The sequence below is a fragment of the Thalassophryne amazonica genome, chromosome 19, assembly GCF_902500255.1.
Source record: "Thalassophryne amazonica chromosome 19, fThaAma1.1, whole genome shotgun sequence".
Lineage (NCBI taxonomy): Eukaryota > Metazoa > Chordata > Actinopteri > Batrachoidiformes > Batrachoididae > Thalassophryne > Thalassophryne amazonica.
The window spans coordinates 13403107-13423668 of NC_047121.1; the positions used below are offsets into that span (position 1 = coordinate 13403107).

At 43.6% G+C, this 20562-nt stretch overlaps 1 protein-coding gene across 1 annotated transcript; it reads right to left on the minus strand.

The window, feature by feature from the left end:
• Nucleotides 1–211: 211 nt before the first annotated feature.
• Nucleotides 212–1386, minus strand: LOC117532163 (G-protein coupled receptor 151-like). Its single transcript, XM_034195456.1, has one exon. It carries the CDS (start codon nucleotides 1360–1362, stop codon nucleotides 214–216), a length of 1149 nt encoding a protein of 382 aa, XP_034051347.1. The 5' UTR covers nucleotides 1363–1386; the 3' UTR covers nucleotides 212–213.
• Between the last annotated feature and the right edge of the window lie 19176 nt (nucleotides 1387–20562).

Genomic DNA, 20562 nt, shown 5'->3' on the forward strand with positions numbered 1-20562 from the left:
CTGAGCACGTTTTAATGTGCACATACACGAGCACAACAAATTATTTGATGCGTCGGTGTCCTGGATCGTTCTTCGCTTTAATAAACTGATCTACGAGCAGTGCGCGGCGAGAATCCAAGAGTTTACACATCAAAACGGCATAAAGTTTAATATGCATCTAATAAGCTTACGACAACAAACAGTCCACTGCAGTTTCCACGCGGTTGTGATCCTCTATAACATTTTCGCCTCTGTCTCCCACGGAACCGGGTCGTTCTGCACCTCCGCGCACGTGTTCCTGCGCCCTGTCCAAAAGTGTTCCACGTCCGGGATTAAAGCCGTCGACTTCTCGTTCGAGACGGCGCTGACCAGCGCGTTGGCGGAACCGACCTCCGCTCCGTTCCCCTCCGTTTTTGCGCAGGTGTCCTCCGGGGCTCGTTTGGCTCGTCTGCAAGTTCCGAGGGAGCAGATGGCAATCAGTCCAGTGCGCACGTCGTCGTACATGGTCATGATGATGAGCGGGGAGAGCGCGCTGCTCGCGTAAAGAAGTACCTGCGTGGAGATTATCAGACCCACGGGGGGGTTGTTGTAGCCAAGTCTGGTCCAGGTGAACGTGGCCCACTCCGGCAGCAGCAGGAAGCCGTGCGCGCCGCTCAGACACAGCAGAACCAGCGTCACCTTGCTCAGGTGGTGCGCGCTGGGCGCGTGGTTCACCGCCGTGTAAAGGGTTTTGGTGTAGAACGCCAAGGTGAAGATAACCGGCACCACAAAAGTTGCAGTTGGGTAGATCTTGTAGAAGAGATTCATGAATGCAGACGCGCACACTGGGACGTCAAAGACGCACACGGTGTCGGTATCGTACTGCAGCAAAGAGGCGAAAAGCAGCTGCGGGATGGGAAACATCATGGCCACGACCCAAATAAACATCAGGGCTCCGTGGATCCACATCGGGCTGTAGCAGCTTCCCGTCGAGGCACCCGAACCCAGCGTGTGCTTGGCTCTGGTGGTGGCGGCGAAGACTAAACTTTTTGCAACCACGCACGAGTGCTGGAACCAGTCTGTGGTGCTGCAGACGAAACTCCCCAAGGTCCACGTCTGTTTGTAGTATGTGACCGCGCGCACAGGGGCGCACAGCAACAGGATGGCCAAGTCCGTGCCGGCCAGAGAGGACAGGAGAGCTTTCACCTCTGACCCCTTTTTGTTTCTGAAATCGCGAATAAAAATGAGCAGAAGGAGCAGATTCCCCACCGCTCCTGACACGCATATTCCTATCAGCACCACGGGCATGGCTCTTCTGACGTCCTCCCCCTGCAGGAGCTGAACTCCTCCAACAAAGTCAAAAGAAGTGATATTTGCAGGCCGATCGATGGCCATCACTTCCATTGTGGACTTCTGGAAATGAGAAGTGTGAAGCTTTTGCTGTGCGTTGGGAGTTTCTCTGCTCTCCACAGACGGACGGAGGAGCGGGAGGTGGAGCTGTCCACGGAGCGTGGTGCTGAAGCGCAGCGAGCGGAGTGGCGATCGCACGAGCAAGTGTGCGAGCGAGCTGGCAGGTTGAAGATATTTCAAGTCGTGCCATTTAGCGTCCCCAGGCGCTCACGTCACGCTGTCAGTGGGGCTCCAGGCTGCAGCGCAGCGTGACGCCATTTACATCACACAGGACCTGATTCTGCTGGAAACAACTGAGACATCTGTCAGAAGCGCTGCCAAGTTTATAAAGAATTTTACTGTATAACACTGAAAAAGGGTTTGTAAATATTTTTAAAAAATGTGTTGTCATTGGATTCTCACCATGCAGTGTTGTCATTATGGGGTGATGTGTGAACAATTTTGAGGGGAAAACATGCAAATACTCCATTTTGGAATAAGGCTGTAACATAACGTGGAAAAAGTGATGCACTGTGAATACTTCCTGGATGCACCGTATTGTAAAATTACATTACATTACTTTTGGTGTGATGTGTTTTTTTGGATTGAAAATGTGATTTTACACTTGGTTTTCCCAACAAAGCTAACAAACTGCAAGTTAATCAAGATGAACTGTGAAAACGTTCACTGTTCTTGAGTGCTGGAGTGAAAAGTTTGGGTGGCTTAAAAAACCTGAAGTGCACATGTTTATGATCATGACTTTGACATTATTAAAGTAGCAGTGTACTTTTAAACAATTCTTATGTTAGTGTATTATGATCTTATCTCGTGCCTTGTCAGGATGTGAGTTTCTGCCTGGTTTTGTTTTCATGCTTTTGCCATGTTTCTGTTCTCTATAGACTTACTCTCTTGTTGGGGTTTTTTCCAGCTTGAGTTTATTTGTCCCTGTCTCTCTTGTCTGTCTCACCTGTTTCTTGGTGGTGGGTGTTTCCCTCTCTCTGGCCACACCCTCATTCTGGTGCGTTCCACGCACACCTGCTCCCAATCTGCACCTCGTCACCTGGGTGTATTTAAGCTCCTCATTTTGCCCTGCTTCCTCGCCAGATTGATGTGCTCTATGCCTTCTCTCCAGCTCTGTATCCATTGTTCTCGACCTGCTTGCCTCCTATGTTTTTCAACCATCTGCTTGACCACGCGATTGCCTGGTGCTCTTGGTTTTGTTTACCTTGTTGGACTGCCTACCCGTGTACCAGGCCCCATTTACCGTCCCAGTGAACCGCTTTACAGAGCCTTGAGTCAGAATACTGGATTTGCATCCTGCCACAACAAAGTGCTTTTGTGTGTGTGTGTGTGTCTCAAGGGGACAAAAGTTTTCTCATATATGAAATGCATATCAATGAAAATGCAAAATCAGACTTTTATGTGATATATTTCTGCATAATTTCCTGTTTTTGGTGCAGAGTACAAAGTGTGTTCAAATGTACATCATATTCTTTTATAAAACTGCAGGTACCCATCTGCTAATTACACATCTTGTTTCACACTGGATGGTGTAGAAAAGGAGAGAAGGTGAAGAAAAGGAGAAAAGGATGGTGTGTGTGTGTATGCAGGGTGAGGTTATATGTAGAGGTGAGGTTGCCCACTCAAATGCTGTCACCTCCTCTGAAAGGGCTTGTTGCTACGAGACCAGTATGGGGGATTGGAAGAAGAAGTGGCACGATATGGATGATGGAGAGGCTTCACTCAGAGTTGGGGGTGTAAGCATGTGCAAATGAATACTTAGCATGTTCACGGGGTGGGGGGGCTCCAGTGGCATTCTGGGAGATTATCTAACAGCACAAGCAGGGTGCTGACACACATTAAGAACTGGACAGGGCACAAAACTGTTTTAACTTTGAGTGACGTTTTTTCTACTGTAAAACTGTTATATGCTCAAATCGGACTTTTGCTGCAGACAAGAACATTTTAAAGTACGTTTCACAGTTTAATGACAAAATCGCATGCAATTATTAGAAACATTCAGTAGCATTTAAAGTTCATTTTATGTTGCCCTGAGAGCTGATGTAGTGAATTAAGTAGCTTTTCTTCCTCCGTGTATGTGCATGTAAAGATTCCTATGTTTACATTCTGAGGGAGTTTGGGCCTTATTCAATGAACAGTCAGTCAGCCAAAAACAAAGTAGACTGGTGCCAAAAGGGCTTTATTTAAAGAAAAACAGGCAAATGTGAGAAAAAGTTGGCTAATGGTCTTACTTTGTCATTTTGGGTGTGTGGATTCCAAATCTGCCATTTGCCAAACTGTATCTGTCCTCGAAGGTTATCGAACTTTGTTCCGGTTGACCTGACTAAAAATCTCACTTTGAGCATGAATTATCAATCTGAGGTCATTCAAAATCCACAAAATGAAAACAAAATTGCCCAGTTTTCTAGATTTGAATATTTTGAATTCTAATCATCAACTTTCCAGGCTGTACTTGACCTATGGTGACCTTGAGAGAGGTCATTGACCTTTCAGATTGCTGCGTTAAAGTTTAATATGTGGTCGCGCCAGTAAAATATTTTTACTTTACTTTTTTACAATTTTAGTATCATGTATCTTAAACACACAATCGAAATATTTCATCATTTTGGAACCTGAATTGACCTGTGATGACCTTGAGAGGTCATCCAACTGAAGCTCAGTTGACTACGTTACATTTACTCTGCCTTGTTTCTACATACAGATGCGTGGAAACTACATGCAGCAACATCTAACAGCGCTCGCATAGCGCTTAGAAAATGTGTGCCCAGTCGCGCTTTTGGCACGACAAGAGACTGCAGACTGTCTGCTGTCGTACTCGCTGTGAAATTCGTGTAAGTTCCACCTGACTGTGGAGCTGCCGAGTTGTGGTGTGCCATCTGCTCCCCCACAACGTGTGTGTGTGTGTTTGTGTTTCGCGCGCTCTCCCGCCCCCCCAACACGTGCATGTGTGTGGTTCGCGTGCCCCCTGCAGGCAAGGAGCATTTCATCTGATCACAGAGGGACACTTTGGTGTGCTGAACGGACAGGGGCATGACAGTTATTGACATAGCTGGTCCAGGACATCAGAGCTGCAAAACACGCACCATGTTTTGACAGACACGCGTGTGTGTGCGCTTGCTGTACTCACATCGAAAACATAAAAACATATATCGCTTGCTGGAGAGGGCGCACACTGACAGGTCCAGCTGGACCGGAGCGTCAGTTTATGTGGACATGCAGTCTGACAGAACATGAGTGGAGCGCCGCAGGACCATATGACAGACCAACAGTACGACACATACGCCACTTTCAGTCACATATCAGCAGAAATACACTGTAGCAAACACTGTTTGGTCAGTTATCACAGCACTTTTTTCTTTTTTTGAGAAATACGTTTGTCCTGCTTGTTGATTAGAGCCATTTCACGCTCCTTTGTGGCGCCGTGGCAGAGCTGCTGTCTGGTCATAGGTCATAGGCTAGCTTTTCTTTCATGATGTTTCTTTCCACTATCATTTGCAATAGAATCTCTTACATATTCTAAAAATATATCACACAATCCTGCTTTGATAAAGTTTCCATATGCGGAAATCTTGCAGTTATTTTGCGATTGAGTTTGAAGTTGGAACTATTTTTTCTGCTGCGATAAGAGTGTGAAGCGTCGCTGACCTAGTTTGACCAATCAGCGCATCACGATTACTACATATGATGTCAGTAAGTCGGTTGCTTGTAACAAAGATGGCGGCGCCCTGTCGAAAGTGGCGGCGTGGATCCCAAAATCAAGATGAAGATCTGGAAAATCCTGCTTGTTGTATACATATTTTGGATAACTGTAGCAAGAAAACCTGTGTCATAACTCAAGCATGATGGGACACATTCAGGAAGATTTCATTTCATTTCATTATTGGTTTATTTGACAGGGACAGTGCATATTAATGAACGTACAATTGTTTAACCCTCTGGCGTCCGAGGGCATTTTTTGGACAGTTCACTCACCTGCATAAATGTTTTATATTTCTGTAAAGAGAACAGCTTGGGACTCCGACGAGGGCGGCCGCATCTCCTCCACTCTCCCTTCTCTCTCTGCTTTTAACCTTCAAGTCCCTACTTCACCAGACTGAATTCCTCAAAACTATATTGGATTCTGGATCTATTGGACTACTATTGGATTAACCATGGAATTGATCAGCTGGTCTCTGAACGCTATTGACACCATTTTTCTACAAGAAGGTCAGGACCGGGGATCCTGCCTGCCCAGATGGAACGTATCCTGCGGGCTATGTCCTCGACTCCTGGCGTTCCTGGCGTGTGGCACGCTTGGCGCCTTTCTCCGTTGAGGATGTCGAGGATTTATTCATTTTTGGTCTCATGGTAGCAAGGCTGGTACTTTTTGGATTATGTGCTGCCCTGATCTACCGGAAAATTGGCAAGATGGCGGCATCAAGAACCACGGGCCCTCGCTTGTCCATCATGATTAACGAGGTTGGCAAGGCAGTGCATTCTCAGACTGCGTTGATTCTTGAACTCAGATGCAAATTGGATGACACCTTGGAGCTGATACGTGCCTTGCAGTTGAAGCTGAAGGTTCAGAGGCCGGTAAATATTCTTAATTCAATATTGGGAATATTCTCAATTCATAACTGGGATTTGGCTGTGCGAGTGGAACTGTTAATAGTGTTTTTCACTGCTCAGCTGCAACACTACAGGCTATCTAGCATCAAGGTCAATTGCCCACTGTTTACCTCCAGAGGAATTTATCCAGGCTCTGGTGAGATTATTCGGCTCTATTCTATCTCAACCCACAAGGACAATAAACTGACAGACTTACACATGGACTGAAGCATGCTCCAGTTTTCTCTCTCACCTCTTTCCTGCCCCTCCCTTCCTGTGGCTGGCCTCCGTTCTTTCCCAAGCTGGCAGGCAGCGCGACTTGATAGTTGCAGCGGCTACCAACACACTCACATCGCCTCAATTGGAAAACGGACTGTTTCAAGTTTAGTGCACATAAACAATGTATATGTGTTGTCCTAATTCTGATGTGTGCCATTATTACGGTAAACAAGTAATAATTGTAGATCAATTGCTTGTAATATATATATATATATATATTAGTTAGTTGGCAGTTTCCTCGCTTGCGAGGATAGTGGAAGCCCTTTTTTTTTTTTTTTAGTTTATTTTCTACAAGCCCTCTGGTGGCTGAAAAGTCCGATGCGGGATGTACAAGACCTGTTACACTTGGGGCAAATGAACACTTGAGTAGGCTGGGCTTGTGTTGCTGCCTGCTCTTTCTGTCTTTCACGCTTCTGGCGTGAGGCCTCACTTCTTTCTGCCTCAAACTTCAGGCTGGCGGATTTGATGCTGGAACGCCAGCTGAGTCTATCTGTAGCTAGATGCTGCCATGACTGATGCTGAATGCCTGCAAGGGAGAGCTGTTTCTTCAGCTGGTCCTTATAGCGCTTTTTGGTGGCCCCTTGGTTTCATCTCCCTTCCTTGAGCTCGCCAAAGAGAATTAATTTCGGCATGCGTGTATCATCCATCCTGGCTACGTGACCTGCCCAACGAAGCTGTTGTTTGAGTATAATAGACTCCATGCTGGGCAATTTGGCTCTGGTAAGGATGTCCTCATTTGAGACGTAGTCCTGCCACTTGATCCCGAAGATGTTTCGGAGACAACGCTGATGAAAGCGTTCCAGTAATCTGATCTGCTGGCGATACAGAACCCAGGTTTCAGCTCCATACAGGAGGGTAGGGACCACAATGGCTCTGTAGACCTGCACTTTTGTGGAAAGGCGCAGTGCATGATTCTGCCAGACTTTCTTTGAGAGTGGACCAAAACACTGCTGGCCTTGGCAAGGACTGTCTAGGTCCTTGGCAACAGATGCGTCATTTGAGATAACACTACCGAGATACGTGAAGTACTCTACTGCATTCAGGCTGGTACCCTCGATGTTGATTTGGGGTGGGGTATATGCTGTATGGGGGACCGGTTGATATAGCACTTCTGTCTTTCTCAGGCTGACGGTGAGGCCGAAGGCTCTTGCTGCTTCAGCAAAACAGTTGACAATGTGCTGCAAGGCTTGCTCGGTATGGGCGACGAGAGCGCAGTCATCTGCGAAGAGCAGCGCCATGATTAGCTGTTCTGTGATCTTAGTGTGGGACAGAAGGCGCCGCAAGTTAAACAGACTTCCGTCGGTTCTGAAGCGGATATAGATGCCATCTGTCAAGTCTTCTTTGGCCTCAGAAGCATCATGCTGAAGAAGATGGAGAACAGAGTGGGCGCGAGGATGCAACCTTGTTTGATGCCATTTGAGATGGGGAAGCTGCCAGACAGAGTCCCATTGTACTTCACTTGTCCCATCTGGCCTTCATGCAGCTGGCGGATGATGGTGAGGAGCTTTGGAGGGCAGCCAAGGCGTGCAAGAATCTTCCACAAACCCTCACGACTGACCGTGTCAAAAGCCTTGGTTAGTCTATGAAGGCTGCATAAAGGGCTATGTTCTGTTCTCTGCACTTCTCCTGGATCTGTCTCAGGATGAAGATCATGTCGGTGGTTCCCCTGTTGGCCCAAATCCGCACTGACTCTCGGGAGTATTTTCATGCGCTATGGTAGGGGTAAGCCTGTTGAGCAGCCAAAATCTTACCTGCTATTGAGAGGAGAGTGATGCCCCGGTAATTAGAACAGTCGGACTTGTCGCCCTTGTTCTTGTACAGGGAGACAATGACTGCATCCCGAAGGTCATGTGGAACCATTTCCTTTTCCCAGCAACTGGAGAAGAGAATCTGAAGCTGTCGAGGACTGCCTCACCTCCATTTTGGTACACCTCTGCTGGGATGCCGTCTATGCCAGGAGACTTCCCTGGATTCAGCTGCGTGGTGCCTTTCGGATCTCTTCAAGTGTTGGGGGGTCATCAAGTTCCCATTTCACCTCCACCTGGGGAATCTTCTCGATTGATGACTCTTGCACAGTGCGCTTGTCACTGAAGAGGTTTTCAAAGTGTTCTGACCAATGCTGCATAATGGTTTCTTGTCTGTCAGAAGGTGAGCCATCTGAGGAGCACAGGGGTGCTTGCACTTGATGTGCTGGCCCATGGATGGTCTTAAGGGCTTCATAAAAGGAGCACATGTCTCCGGCATCGGCATGTTGTTGTGTCTGAAAAGCTAGCCACCAGTCATTCTGCAGTATGCGGAGCTTGCTTTGCAGTGTGGAGCAGGCATTTCTGTAAGCTGTCTTGGCAGAGTGGTCATCATTTAGCTAAAAGTCTTGTGGCATGCACGTTTCTTTTCTAGTAGTTCCTGGATCTGTGCATCAGACTCATCAAACCAGTCTTTATTTTTCCTGGCTGAGAAGCCCACTACTTCTGCTGCCGTCTCCTGAAGGATGGTCTTTAATCTCATCCACTGTTGTTCAGGGTCGTCAGGCAGGCCTTCTTCTCCACCCAGTCTCTCCTCTAGTTTGGCCTGGAACTCCATTTTTGTGTCTATGTCTTGCAGCTTGTGGACTTGTAGCTTCTTAAACTGTGGGCCTTTCTTCTTAGGAGGGGCTTGAAAGTGAAAGCAATCTTGGAACAGACCAAGCGATGATCCGTATAGCAATCCACGCTAGGCATCACCCTGGTATGTAGTACGTCTCTTCTATCACGCCGTTGCGTCAGAACGTAGTCCAGAAGGTGCCAGTGTTTGGAGCGTGGGTGTCTCCAGGTTGCTTTGAATCTCTCTTTCTGTTGGAACAGGCTGTTGGTGATCGTCAAGTCATGTGCAGAGCAGAACTCCAGCAGCAGGCGGCCATTGTCGTTACAGTTGCCTATGCCATGTTTCCCTAGCACGTCCTTCCATACATCAGAGTCGCGGCCCACTCTGGCGTTGAAATCTCCCATGATGAGGAGCTTGTCCTGGGTGTCGACGCGCTGTAGAAGGTTGTGCAGATCGCTATAGAAAGCCTCCTTAACTCCGATGTCGCCTGCATGGTTGGGGCATACACACTAACAATAGTGGCAAAATCCTTGTTGTTGATGGGGAGCCGGAGTGACATGAGTCGGTCAGAATGTCCAACTGGCAAACTGTGTAACCTATGTGCTATGGCGCTCTTAATCATGAACCCGACCCCTGAAGTCGACGATCTTCTTTAGCCTTCCCTGACCAGAACAGTGTGTAGCCTGTGCCTTCCTCGGTGAGTGACCCTTGGTCTGCAAAGCGCACCTCGCTGAGTGCAGCAATGTCTATGTCAAGCCTTGCTAGCTCTTTGGCGACTAAGGCTGAGCGTCTTCGAGGACGATCGCTATTGTCTGAGTCCATCATTGTGCGTACATTCCAGCACGCAATTTTCAGGTTCTTTGTTTTTCTTTTCACCGCGTGTAGTGATGCCCGTGGCAGCGGTGAGCCAACCGGTCTAGTGAGACAAGCCATGTTTAGACCACCTTTTCTAGGTCTGTCTCCATGTGGAGCAAGCAGGGCTATCCCTAAACAGGGCTGCTTGGTCACCCAGGGCCCTGCTGGATGATGCTGTTGTCTCGGGTCAGCAATCAAACGACCATAGCTCCTGACCCCCTGCATGCAGGATCGAGACTGCAGCTCCCAGTGCCATCATGCACCTGCTGTTTTCGCTCTTCCCATCGCTGCAGGGCTTTCCTTCCCGCCTGCGCTCGTTGCTTAAAGTGGGGATCAGCTCGCGCACACCAATTCCTCTTTAGGCAAGGTGGCACTCCACAGTGGCACAGATAAGCTGAGACGGCTGTGGCGACCACCAGGCTGTAGGTTTTACATCAGAGTGACCTTCTCCTAGCCTCTGGCTAAAGAACCTTCCTCGGAGGCACGGGGGCAGTAACCCAGGTGGGGGTTTAACATCAGGGTTTTCCTTCCCCTAGGTGGACCGCCTTAACAGGGCTAATGAGTCCCATCTACCCACTGCTATAACCCAGTCAGCTGGGAGGCTCGTGATGGCGGGAGCGCCTAGATCCCGTATAGGTCATGGACCTACCACTGCCATACTTGAATAAACAATATCTGTGTTGTAAACAACAACAAAACACAAACCAACCTCAAAACCAAAGTGAGTGCAGCTCCAGGAAAACCTACCTGAAACAATCTAAAACTGACTGAAAATAAATCTGACTCAATCTAAACGGAAAACAATTCATCTAGCGCAACGTAACTAGCTTGTAAGCTAACAAACGGAATATCAAATCAAATTTATTTATTTATATAGCGCCAAGTCACAACAAACAGTTGCCCCAAGGCGCTTTATATTGTAAGGCAAGAGCCATACAACAATACAGAAAACCCCAACGGTCAAAATGACCCCCCTGTGAGCAAGCACTTGGCGCAGTGGGAAGGAAAAACTCCCTTTTAACAGGAAGAAACCTCCAGCAGAACCAGCTCAGGGGGGCAGTCTTCTGCTGGGACTGGTTGGGGCTGAGGGAATATAAAGCTAACCAAATCTAAATGCATTTAAAACAATCACAGTCGAAACCTTTATCACTATGAAAACAGATAAGTGTGTATAAAGCTAACTGAATCTGAAAGTAACTGAAAAACAGGTAACTGAACATAAATTAATGCAAAGATATGCAAATTGTTAAATGAATATAAAGCTAGCAATCTAAAATGTACTTAAAATCACACTATCTGAATCTAAAAATGTATTTATCACTATGAACATAATTTCATGCAAAGCAATAGCTAAATGGATATAAAGCTAACAAAGTAAAATTGTAAAATTGACGTAAAATAACACTATCTGAATCTAAAAATGTATTTATTACTATGAAAACAGTTAAGTGTATATAAAGCTAACTGAAAAACAGCTAACTGAACATAAATTCATGCAAAGCTATGTGACTAGCTAAATGAATATAAAGCTAGCAATCTAAAATTTACTTAACACTCTATGAATCTAAAAATGTATTTATCACTATGAAAACAGTTAAATGTATATAAAGCTAACTGAAAAACAGCTAACTGAACATATAAATTCAATCTAAAAATGTATTTATTACTATGACAACAGTTACGTGTATATAAAACTAACTGAAAAACAGCTAACTGAACATATAAATTCATGCAAAGCTATGCAAATAGCTAAATGAATATAAAGATATCAATCTAAAATTTACTTAAAATAACACTATCTGAATCTAAAAATGTATTTATCGCTATGAAAACAGTTAAATCTATATAGAGCTAACTGAAAAACAGCTAACAGCTAACTGAACATATAATTATAGAATCATTATATAAACATTAATCATTATTAATGTATTATGTTGTGTGGGCCGCTGAAGAGGTACTGCTGGCCCACCACCACTAGAGGGCGCCCTGCCTGGAGTGCGGGCTCCAGGCACCGGAGGGCGCTGCCGCCTTACGGGAGCAGCCAGGATGACAGCTGTCATCTATCACTGGAGACAGCTGATCCCAATCACTGAGGAGGTATATCAGCAGGACGGCATCTCCACCTCATTTGCCGAGATATCGCTCTACCAAGGAGGTAACGAACTCAGCCAGCCCTTCATCATTTGTGAAAGGAACGTATTCGATAAGTATCCTAGTTACTAGACAGTGTTGTTTTCTGATTAGAGGTGGAGGTGGTGTTTTCCACCCCACGTGTTGTTGGGTGCAGCCGCACCCACGTCTGACTGTGTCTGTTCCTCGCCAGCAGTACCGGATCCGACGAGCAGAGGCAGAGACCACCTGGGAGTTCGGGACTTGGCGGTTCCAGTATTCCCGGGGTTCGGTGGCAGAGGAAATCGGGTGGTTCCGGTTCGTCTTGGACAGACGTCTCCTATCGTCGAGCCTGCCCACACGACACCGTTGGAATTTAACTTGAGACCGAAATTGTGATTTGTTGTATTTGTTGTGCGTGTTCACAACAGTAAAGTCTTGTTATTTGACTTTCTTCATTGTCCGTTCATTTGCGCCCCCTGTTGTGGGTCCGTGTACTGACACTTTCCCAACAATATAGTAATGATAAATGCTAACTACTGACTGTATATGTTGTATACTGTATATACTGTATATATATATGTGTGTGTGGGTGTGTGTCTATAGGGCGCACTATATATATATATATATATGGCACACAACTTAATGTAAATATGCCAGATTTAGCATAATGCTAATTGCTAATTTACATCCGTAGACCCCAGACATAAAATATAAAACACAGAGCATTTAACAAGCATAAAAACACATTGATAATTTACAATATAATACACTGTCATATTTTAATATAACCCAGAACCATATAAGGAGGAGTTATCTGTTCCGATCAAGATGGAGGTTAAAATGCTCTTGTCTCAGTATAAAGTGCAGGCCTATGTGCGGGAAAGTACTGAGGTAGAATTCAGTTGCAGGTGGGTACAGGTACAGTCAGTTTTATTATAAGATGCTGAATTAGAGTGCTTTGTCCTGATAGTAAAGTGCTAGATACAGCTGCAGTATCTCTTTAAAGTGCTGGTGCACATAAGCTTACCTATGTGTTGTTGTGTGCATGTATATGAAAGTATATTGTTTTCGCATGTCTTATTGATTACAGGTTTGGTTATCTTTCAGCCTTGTTTTAAGCTGTGTCTTGAATAAAGCAAATGTGGGGCTGAACCTGATTGTCGCTGGCAAAGTATTCCATTTGCTACTGCCCCTAATAGAGAGTACATTTTGAGCAAGTGCAGTTTTTCTAAATTTGATCTCATAATCACCCCTAGCAGAGGATCTGGTGTTAATTTCATTGTTACTTTTCCTGTTAATATAGTTCCTCAGAGGGGGTGGGGCCAAATTGTGTCAGAACCTGTACACAGCACAACACATTTTAAATAGCATGAAATTCTCAAAACTTAAAAGTTTATGTTTTTCTAAGATTGGACAGTGATGAGAAATCTGTCTTTTTTTGTCCAATATTTTTACGGCTGTTTTGTACAATTGTTCAACTGGTTTCAGTACAGTTGTTCCTGCAAAGGACCATGTTGTAATGCAATACTTTATATGTGACAAGATCATGCAGTGTAAGTAAGATTTGGCCACATCTATTGTAATAAATGGCCTTATCTGCTTAAAATTAGATAGATTGAACTTTACAGTGTTATTTACCTTTTTGATATGTTTTTTGAATGTAAGATTTGTCAATTAATAGTGAACTGGAGTTGTGTGAATAAGGTGTAAAACTTGCATTTAATCACAATTTGAATCAATACCAGATCTGCTGTGGTGACCCTGAACAAACGGGGTGACCAAAAGGAAAAAAAAAATTGTGCTAGCTCCCACTTATTTCATGTTGTTTATATCTCAAAGAGTTGAATAGATTTTCTATGAAACTTGATGGAGATTAAGGCCTTGGGTCAAACAAGTTGGTTAAATTTTGAACTGGATGCAGATCCCAGTAATTACTCTTATTATGAAATATAATTAGCATTTTACAGTGGCTGTTATTGAGTTCCTTGCTGTTTGGACTTTAGCAGTGTGCCCACTGGCAGATCAACTGAATTAATGACAGATAGAACCTTTTGACCTTGTCCAAGTTACAGGTTCCCCGAAGGCCATGTAGTTTAAAGAAGAAGAAGAGGAAAAAATGGGAACGAGTTTTGACATTTCAGTAATACGTAAGTGCACTGTGTAGTAGAGCTTCACCGCTATATCAGTTGGTCAGTAATATCAGCTGACATGAGCCCTTCACTCACATGTTGGTTATTTTTACCAGCATGAAACCTTTTACTTCACCAACAAAACAAAACAATAACAATGCAGAAAAATACGCTGGCTGTTGGAAATGGTGTCATTATGAAGTTTTTCCAGCAGAGGGCACTTAGACAGCATTATTTGCAATGCTGTCAAGCATGGCTGGAACCCATCACTCCTTTTCCACCAAGGCAAAGTGACCAGCTGTCATTCATTTTCGGAGTGGGCGTTTTACAGCCAAGAGACAAGTGGTCACTATTCTAACAGGTAGGTGGGGACAAAAAGTCTATATTATGCAAATTGCTGAGTGATGCAGGATGGAGACTGCCAATCCAGGTGCTGGCAACGTGAAGGCAGTGTGATGTATGTTTACTGATTGTTGGTTATATTTAAAGTTATTTATTCTAAAGTTCATATTTCAACTACAAAACATCAAGCATCATTTACATTTTTTTCTCATAAGGGTTTGATAACGAAATGTTCTGAATCATTGCCCTTTTTTGTATGTCAGTAATATATCAGTATTGTAAATATTTTACTCCCTAATATCAATATAATATCAGCCCCTGAAAAATCCATATCTGTCGGGATCTGCTATGCAGTCACATAAAATTAAAATTGCTATTGATTTCTCGCTATCACAATGAAGGACAATCACAAATATTTCACCAGTTTTGCACAGACTTGTGCATATTTAATTCAGTTACAAATTTTGTTTTATTGTAGAAGCAGTGAGTAAAAATGGTTAAAAATGTTTTGTGACAAGTACGCATTTCCTTATTATGGCAAAAGAATCTTTCCATTGTACACAGTGATATTAAAGATATTAAATTCTATGGATTACTTTGTGCGGTTGTGTACATACGAGGTCTGTCAATAAAGTAACGGTCCTTTTTATTTTTTCAAAAACTATATGGATTTCATTCATATGTTTTTACGTCAGACATGCTTGAACCCTCGTGCGCATGCGTGAGTTTTTCCACGCCTGTCGGTGACGTCATTCGCCTTTGAGCACGCCTTGGGAAGGAGTGGTCCCGCCCCCTCGTTGGATTTTCATTGTCTGGAAATGGCGGAATGAAAAGGACTTTTTTCCATCAGAATTTTTTCAGAAGCTGTTAGAGACTGGCACCTGGAAACCATTCGAAAAATTTATCTGGCTTTCAGTGAAAATTTTACGGGCTTCACAGAGAATAAGGACTGTTACTACAGCTTTAAGGACCCCTTTAAGGACGCTCGGCGTGCCGCGCTCCGAGCTGCGACGACGCGGCACAAGCCACCGGACCATTTCTAAACGAATGGCTCTGTGGATACGAGACTGTCGTGTGCTCTTTCTCTGGTTATCACAAGAGCTGGACATCAGCCATTTTCCGGCAGATTTCACTTTTAACAAGAGATTTTGTCATGGAAAGCCGCGTGGAGGCTTCGCGCGTAAAGACCGATTCGCTTTGGAAGCGAGACAAAGGAATGCCTCCGTTTCGGCGTGTCAGAGGACAAGTTTGGACATGTCCAGCTCTCCACAATTTCTCTGATACTTACTGGACTGGTAAGCATTGAAAGCCGAGATAGACATGTCCAAACGTGTCCTCTGACACGCCAAAACGGAGGTGTTCCTTTGTCTCGCTTCCAAAGCGAATCGGTCTTTACGCGCGAAGCCTCCGCGCGGCTTTCCATGATAAAATCTCTTGTTAAAAGTGAAATCTGCCAGAAAATGGCTGATGTCCAGCTCTTGTGATAACCAGAGAAAGAGCACATGACGGTCTCGTATCCACAGAGCCATCCGTTTAGAAATGGTCCGGTGGCTTGTGCCGCGTGGTCGGAGCGCGGCGCGTCGAGCGTCCTTAAAGGGGTCCTTAAAGCTGTAGTAACAGTCCTTATTCTCTGTGAAGCCCGTAAAATTTTCACCGAAAGCCAGATAAATTTTTCGAATGGTTTCCAGGTGCCAGTCTCTAACAGCTTCTGAAAAAATTCTGATGGAAAAAACGTCCTTTTCATTCCGCCATTTCCAGACAATGAAAATCCGATGAGGGGGCGGGACCACTCCTTCCCAAGGCGTGCTCACAGGTGAATGACATCACCGACAGGCGTGTAAAAACTCATGCATGGGCACGAGGGTTCAAGCATGTCTGACGTAAAAACATATGAATGAAATCCATATAGTTTTTGAAAAAAATAAAAAGGACCGTTACTTTTGACAGACCTCGTATGTCATATTTACCGGAATAATTAAGGTGTTGACACTTTTATTGTATTACATATTTGTTATATTTTCAGCTCCAGGCCTTTGAATTTAACAGTAGCATTGTTTCCAAAAGATGTATGTATATCCTTTCTCCACATCACTTGTGTGGTGTTTTGCAAATTTTCACCTGTAAATAATAATAAAAAAAAGTCTGCCATTTTAGCTAAAAACAGCCTGATTTTAGGTGATGTCCTGTTTTATGTGATGGCAACATATGTGGGACTGTGTGCTCATGACTGAGATGTATTTGTCTTGCTATTCCTGAAGAGCACCTGTCAGTCAAACAGTGTGGGTGGTACTGTGAGAGGTTTGCTTCTTTACATTTGTCCCTGTGTTCAGGTGGTGATTTAATCACAGCAAAAGAAGGTGAGATACAGAAGAAATGGAATGAATCTATTAGAAACTGACTTCAACTTCCACTGTGTCCGTCTCAATAGCTGGTAGGAAACTAGAGAGCCTTTATTCTAAATCAGAAATGCTACATGTGATGAGAAAATCTCATATATTCCATGAGTTAAGCGGTAATGACTTAAAGGACAAACAGACTACAGTATTGTCAACCTCCTTATACCTCTTTCAGTGAGCCCTTGTGACCTGCAGCTGGTGGGATGCAATCCTGGAGAAACAGATTGGCTATGTTTGGCAGTGAATAGGCCTGAGGTGATTCTAGCATGTTGGGTCCGTCCCAGTAGTGATAAGCAAACAATGATCACAAAAGTTAAAAAACCATTTCATCTGTCTTTTACCTGGAAGCTCATCTCTCAAGAAGCCAGACCGACTGGGCCAATATATATGTAGAACAAGAGCACTCATAGATTTCTGACATCCGCTCCTCTGGATTCGGATCACCTCCAAAATTCAGCGGAATCTTCCATACCTAATATCTACCTGGGTGCAAATTTGGTGGAATCTGTGACATAGTTTTGTAATCCTTCAAAGCCTATATCAAGTGAAATCTTGATCCAGAATCTGGATCTGGATCCCCTCCAAAATGTAATGGCATCTTCCATGGTCTAATATGTGTCTGTGGTGAAAATTTCATTAAAATCCGTGCAGTAGTTTCAACATAATCCTGCTAAAAGTCAGACAGACAAATAAAAAATAAATAAATGCTGATGATTTTATTCCATCCTTGGCAAATGTATAATGCTGGTTTGGGCAGAAGGGCTACCGACTTATTCTTACTGTTGCTTGTTTCATCCTGGATTGTTCCAAATGATCCACTTCTTGATGAATGAGGGATATCAACAGACACGCTGCTGAAGAGAACCTCCTACCATAGTGACAACTAATGAAGATCCAAATAAAGAAATAAGAAATGACCTTTGATGGTACTTCAAGCTTGGTCTAATGGCAAGGAATCCAAGATGAGTGGAATTTCCAGATCTATTCTAACCTTCTTCCACTTTCAGAGCTGGGGTAAACGGATCCGTATCGATCAAACCAGACAGTATTACACATATTTACATTTTGACCTTGACCGGGTGGGTCAGCTCAACAATTTTTAAAGTTTTAATGACATGTGTGAACTCAACAATTGTCAAAGTTTCAGCTAAACTGAAGAAGCCTGCCAGATGAGAGGTGGAACATCTTCTTTGTACAGCTAGATATGTATATCATGGCTTAAGAATCTCCACAGATCTATTCTCCAGTGTTGGCATTGGGTGAAAAGGGGCACTGTTGTAGACTGGCTATGTGGTAGTGTCATACTGATTTCCCATGCTGATATGCTGAAGTGTATCTACAAGATCAGGAACTCCTTGGCTTGTGTCAATCCCCTTGACATAAGTTCTCCAAGTGCACTCTGGAACCTGCCCAAAGGCTAAGATACTTTGATGCCAAGTAATTATAAACCTGACCACTGGTATATTACCTACTCATAAACCAGTAAGTATTCAATTTATAGTTGCCATGCAATGCCCATGAATAAAACCATGCCTCTGCACCAAGTCAAAGGTGCAGAGTCTGTTTCGACTGGTAAATTAGAGCACATTTTATAGCAGTACTGTTGCCCATTTTGACTCTAACTTTTATGCTAACATTAAGACATTAACTGGACCTGAAACCAAACCTTAACCCAAACTTTAACTCTAAGGTTTGGGTCCCCATGCATATTTTTGGTTCACACTTAATAAAAGCTGCACCCATGTGGCACAACCCCAATGCTGCCAACTGGTCAATTTCCAAGTGTTGCTTGTACTACTTGACTCCAAGAACTGACACACTATCAGCATCACACTTCTGAGTGAGAATGTGAGCAGACTTGAAGGATTGATCTCAGTCTGTCTTTGGCAGAGAGCACTTACCCATCTGTGTAGAAATCAGACTACATTAATTATCATTTTAATTATGACCAGGATAAAGATTTAATGTTCACCTTCTGTAAAAACAGAGTAGATTGAAAATAGGTCATATAGGGTATACAGACTTGACCCTTGACAGTAACTTAATTCCAATACAAATAACATTGCGCGAATATATGACAGAACTCAAGTACTTCAGTGGATGATTTAGGAGTTTGAGGATCTCCACACACACAAAGCTGACTTGTGACAGATTACTTTGGGTTACATTCTCTTGACCTACATCCAGTGATCAGTGCATAAAGATTGTGCTGCCTGGTAAGTGCTTATGATGTCCTGATCCTGGGCAGCTCAGTTGTTTACAACAGACATGGGATAATGTCTATTTCAACTTTTACAGGCAGCAAAGAGTGCAAAATAAAATACATTTATTTTATTCTTCAGGTTCTTTATTAAAGGACTTTCTAAAACATTTCGTGCCATGCATCATAACTTACACCACTAAAATATCTGACAGTTATAGTCACTCAATAATTTTCACCTTCAAATTATGAATATGATTACATTTTTAAAACAATTACTGTATGTATGTTGATAAAATATTTCTACAATCTAAAGTCCCTTTATATGGAAATGCACTGCTTCTACAATCAAAAGATTTTTACGTCCGCCAAGGACGTAAGTAATTATTTATTATTAATTCATTCATTCTTCATTTTATTTATTTGTCTGTCTGTCTCTTAGCAGGATTACGTCAAAACTCCTGCACGAATTTTTCAACACAGATGCACATTGGGCAACGGAAGACTCCACTGAATTTTGGAGATGATCGGGATCAGGATTCTGGATCAAGATTCACTTTATATAGGCTTTGAAGGATTTCTTCAAAACTACTGTTCTCACCAAATTTGTACCACAGATAGATATTAGGCCATGGAAGACGCCATTAAATTTTGGAGGTGATCCAGATCTGGAATGGCAGGTGTCAGAAATAAAGTTATATTTGTTTACTTTATGTAGGAATGTTAAATGTTGTCAAACCGTGATACCTGTAGCAAATTAATCTAACAAGGACGTTCATCGCATTATGAAGATGATCATTCAGATTAGAAAAAAATGTATCAATATTGTAGCAAAGAGGATCTGGAAGTGAAATGGACTCAAATGCAGTGAGGCAGGAATGATAAAGAACAGTTTATTGTGATGAGAAGGCACTGACGGATGGTTTGCAGGTGCAGGAAGCCCAGCAGGCCAGTGGAGCTGGTGGTGCACAAAAAGACAAACACAAAAATTAGAATAACCAACAAATATCCAAACAGGAAAAAACACAGACTCAAATTGAAAATACAAACAAGGCTAAAACATGAGGCCATGGGTTGCCACTTTGGAGACTGAAAGATCTGGCGGCGTCCTCCTGAGCTGAAGCTTAATTACGACACCGCTGAGTAACACAGGTGTAGATGATGATCAGCTCCACTGACAGGGAAAGCACAGGTAGGACGGAGAAAAACAAAAAGGAGCCAGACCGATTCGCCACAACACAACAAATGACAGTATTCCCTGAAAACTCCCTTCTGTCTGATCATTTTTTAATAACATTTACATTTACCCTGATGGACTACCCTGCAGTGGGGAATAAGTTTCATTACACTAGAAGTCTTTCAGAAAGCGCTGTAACTAGGTTTAAGGATATGATTCCTTCTTTATGTTCTCTAATGTCATATACCAACACAGAGCAGAGTAGCTACCTAAACTCTGTAAGGGAGTTAGAGTATCTCGTCAATAGTTTTACATCCTCATTGAAGACAACTTTGGATGCTGTAGCTCCTCTGAAAAGAGAGCTTTAAATCAGAAGTGTCTGACTCCGTGGTATAACTCACAAACTCGTAGCTTAAAGCAGATAACCCGTAAGTTGGAGAGGAAATGGCGTCTCACTAATTTAGAAGATCTTCACTTAGCCTGGAAAAAGAGTCTGTTGCTCTATAAAAAAGCCCTCCGTAAAGCTAGGACATCTTT

Bases quoted from the DNA above. Each gene is read 5' to 3' on its own strand.
- LOC117532163 (XM_034195456.1), bottom strand. From the start codon at position 1,362: ATGGAAGTGATGGCCATCGATCGGCCTGCAAATATCACTTCTTTTGAC.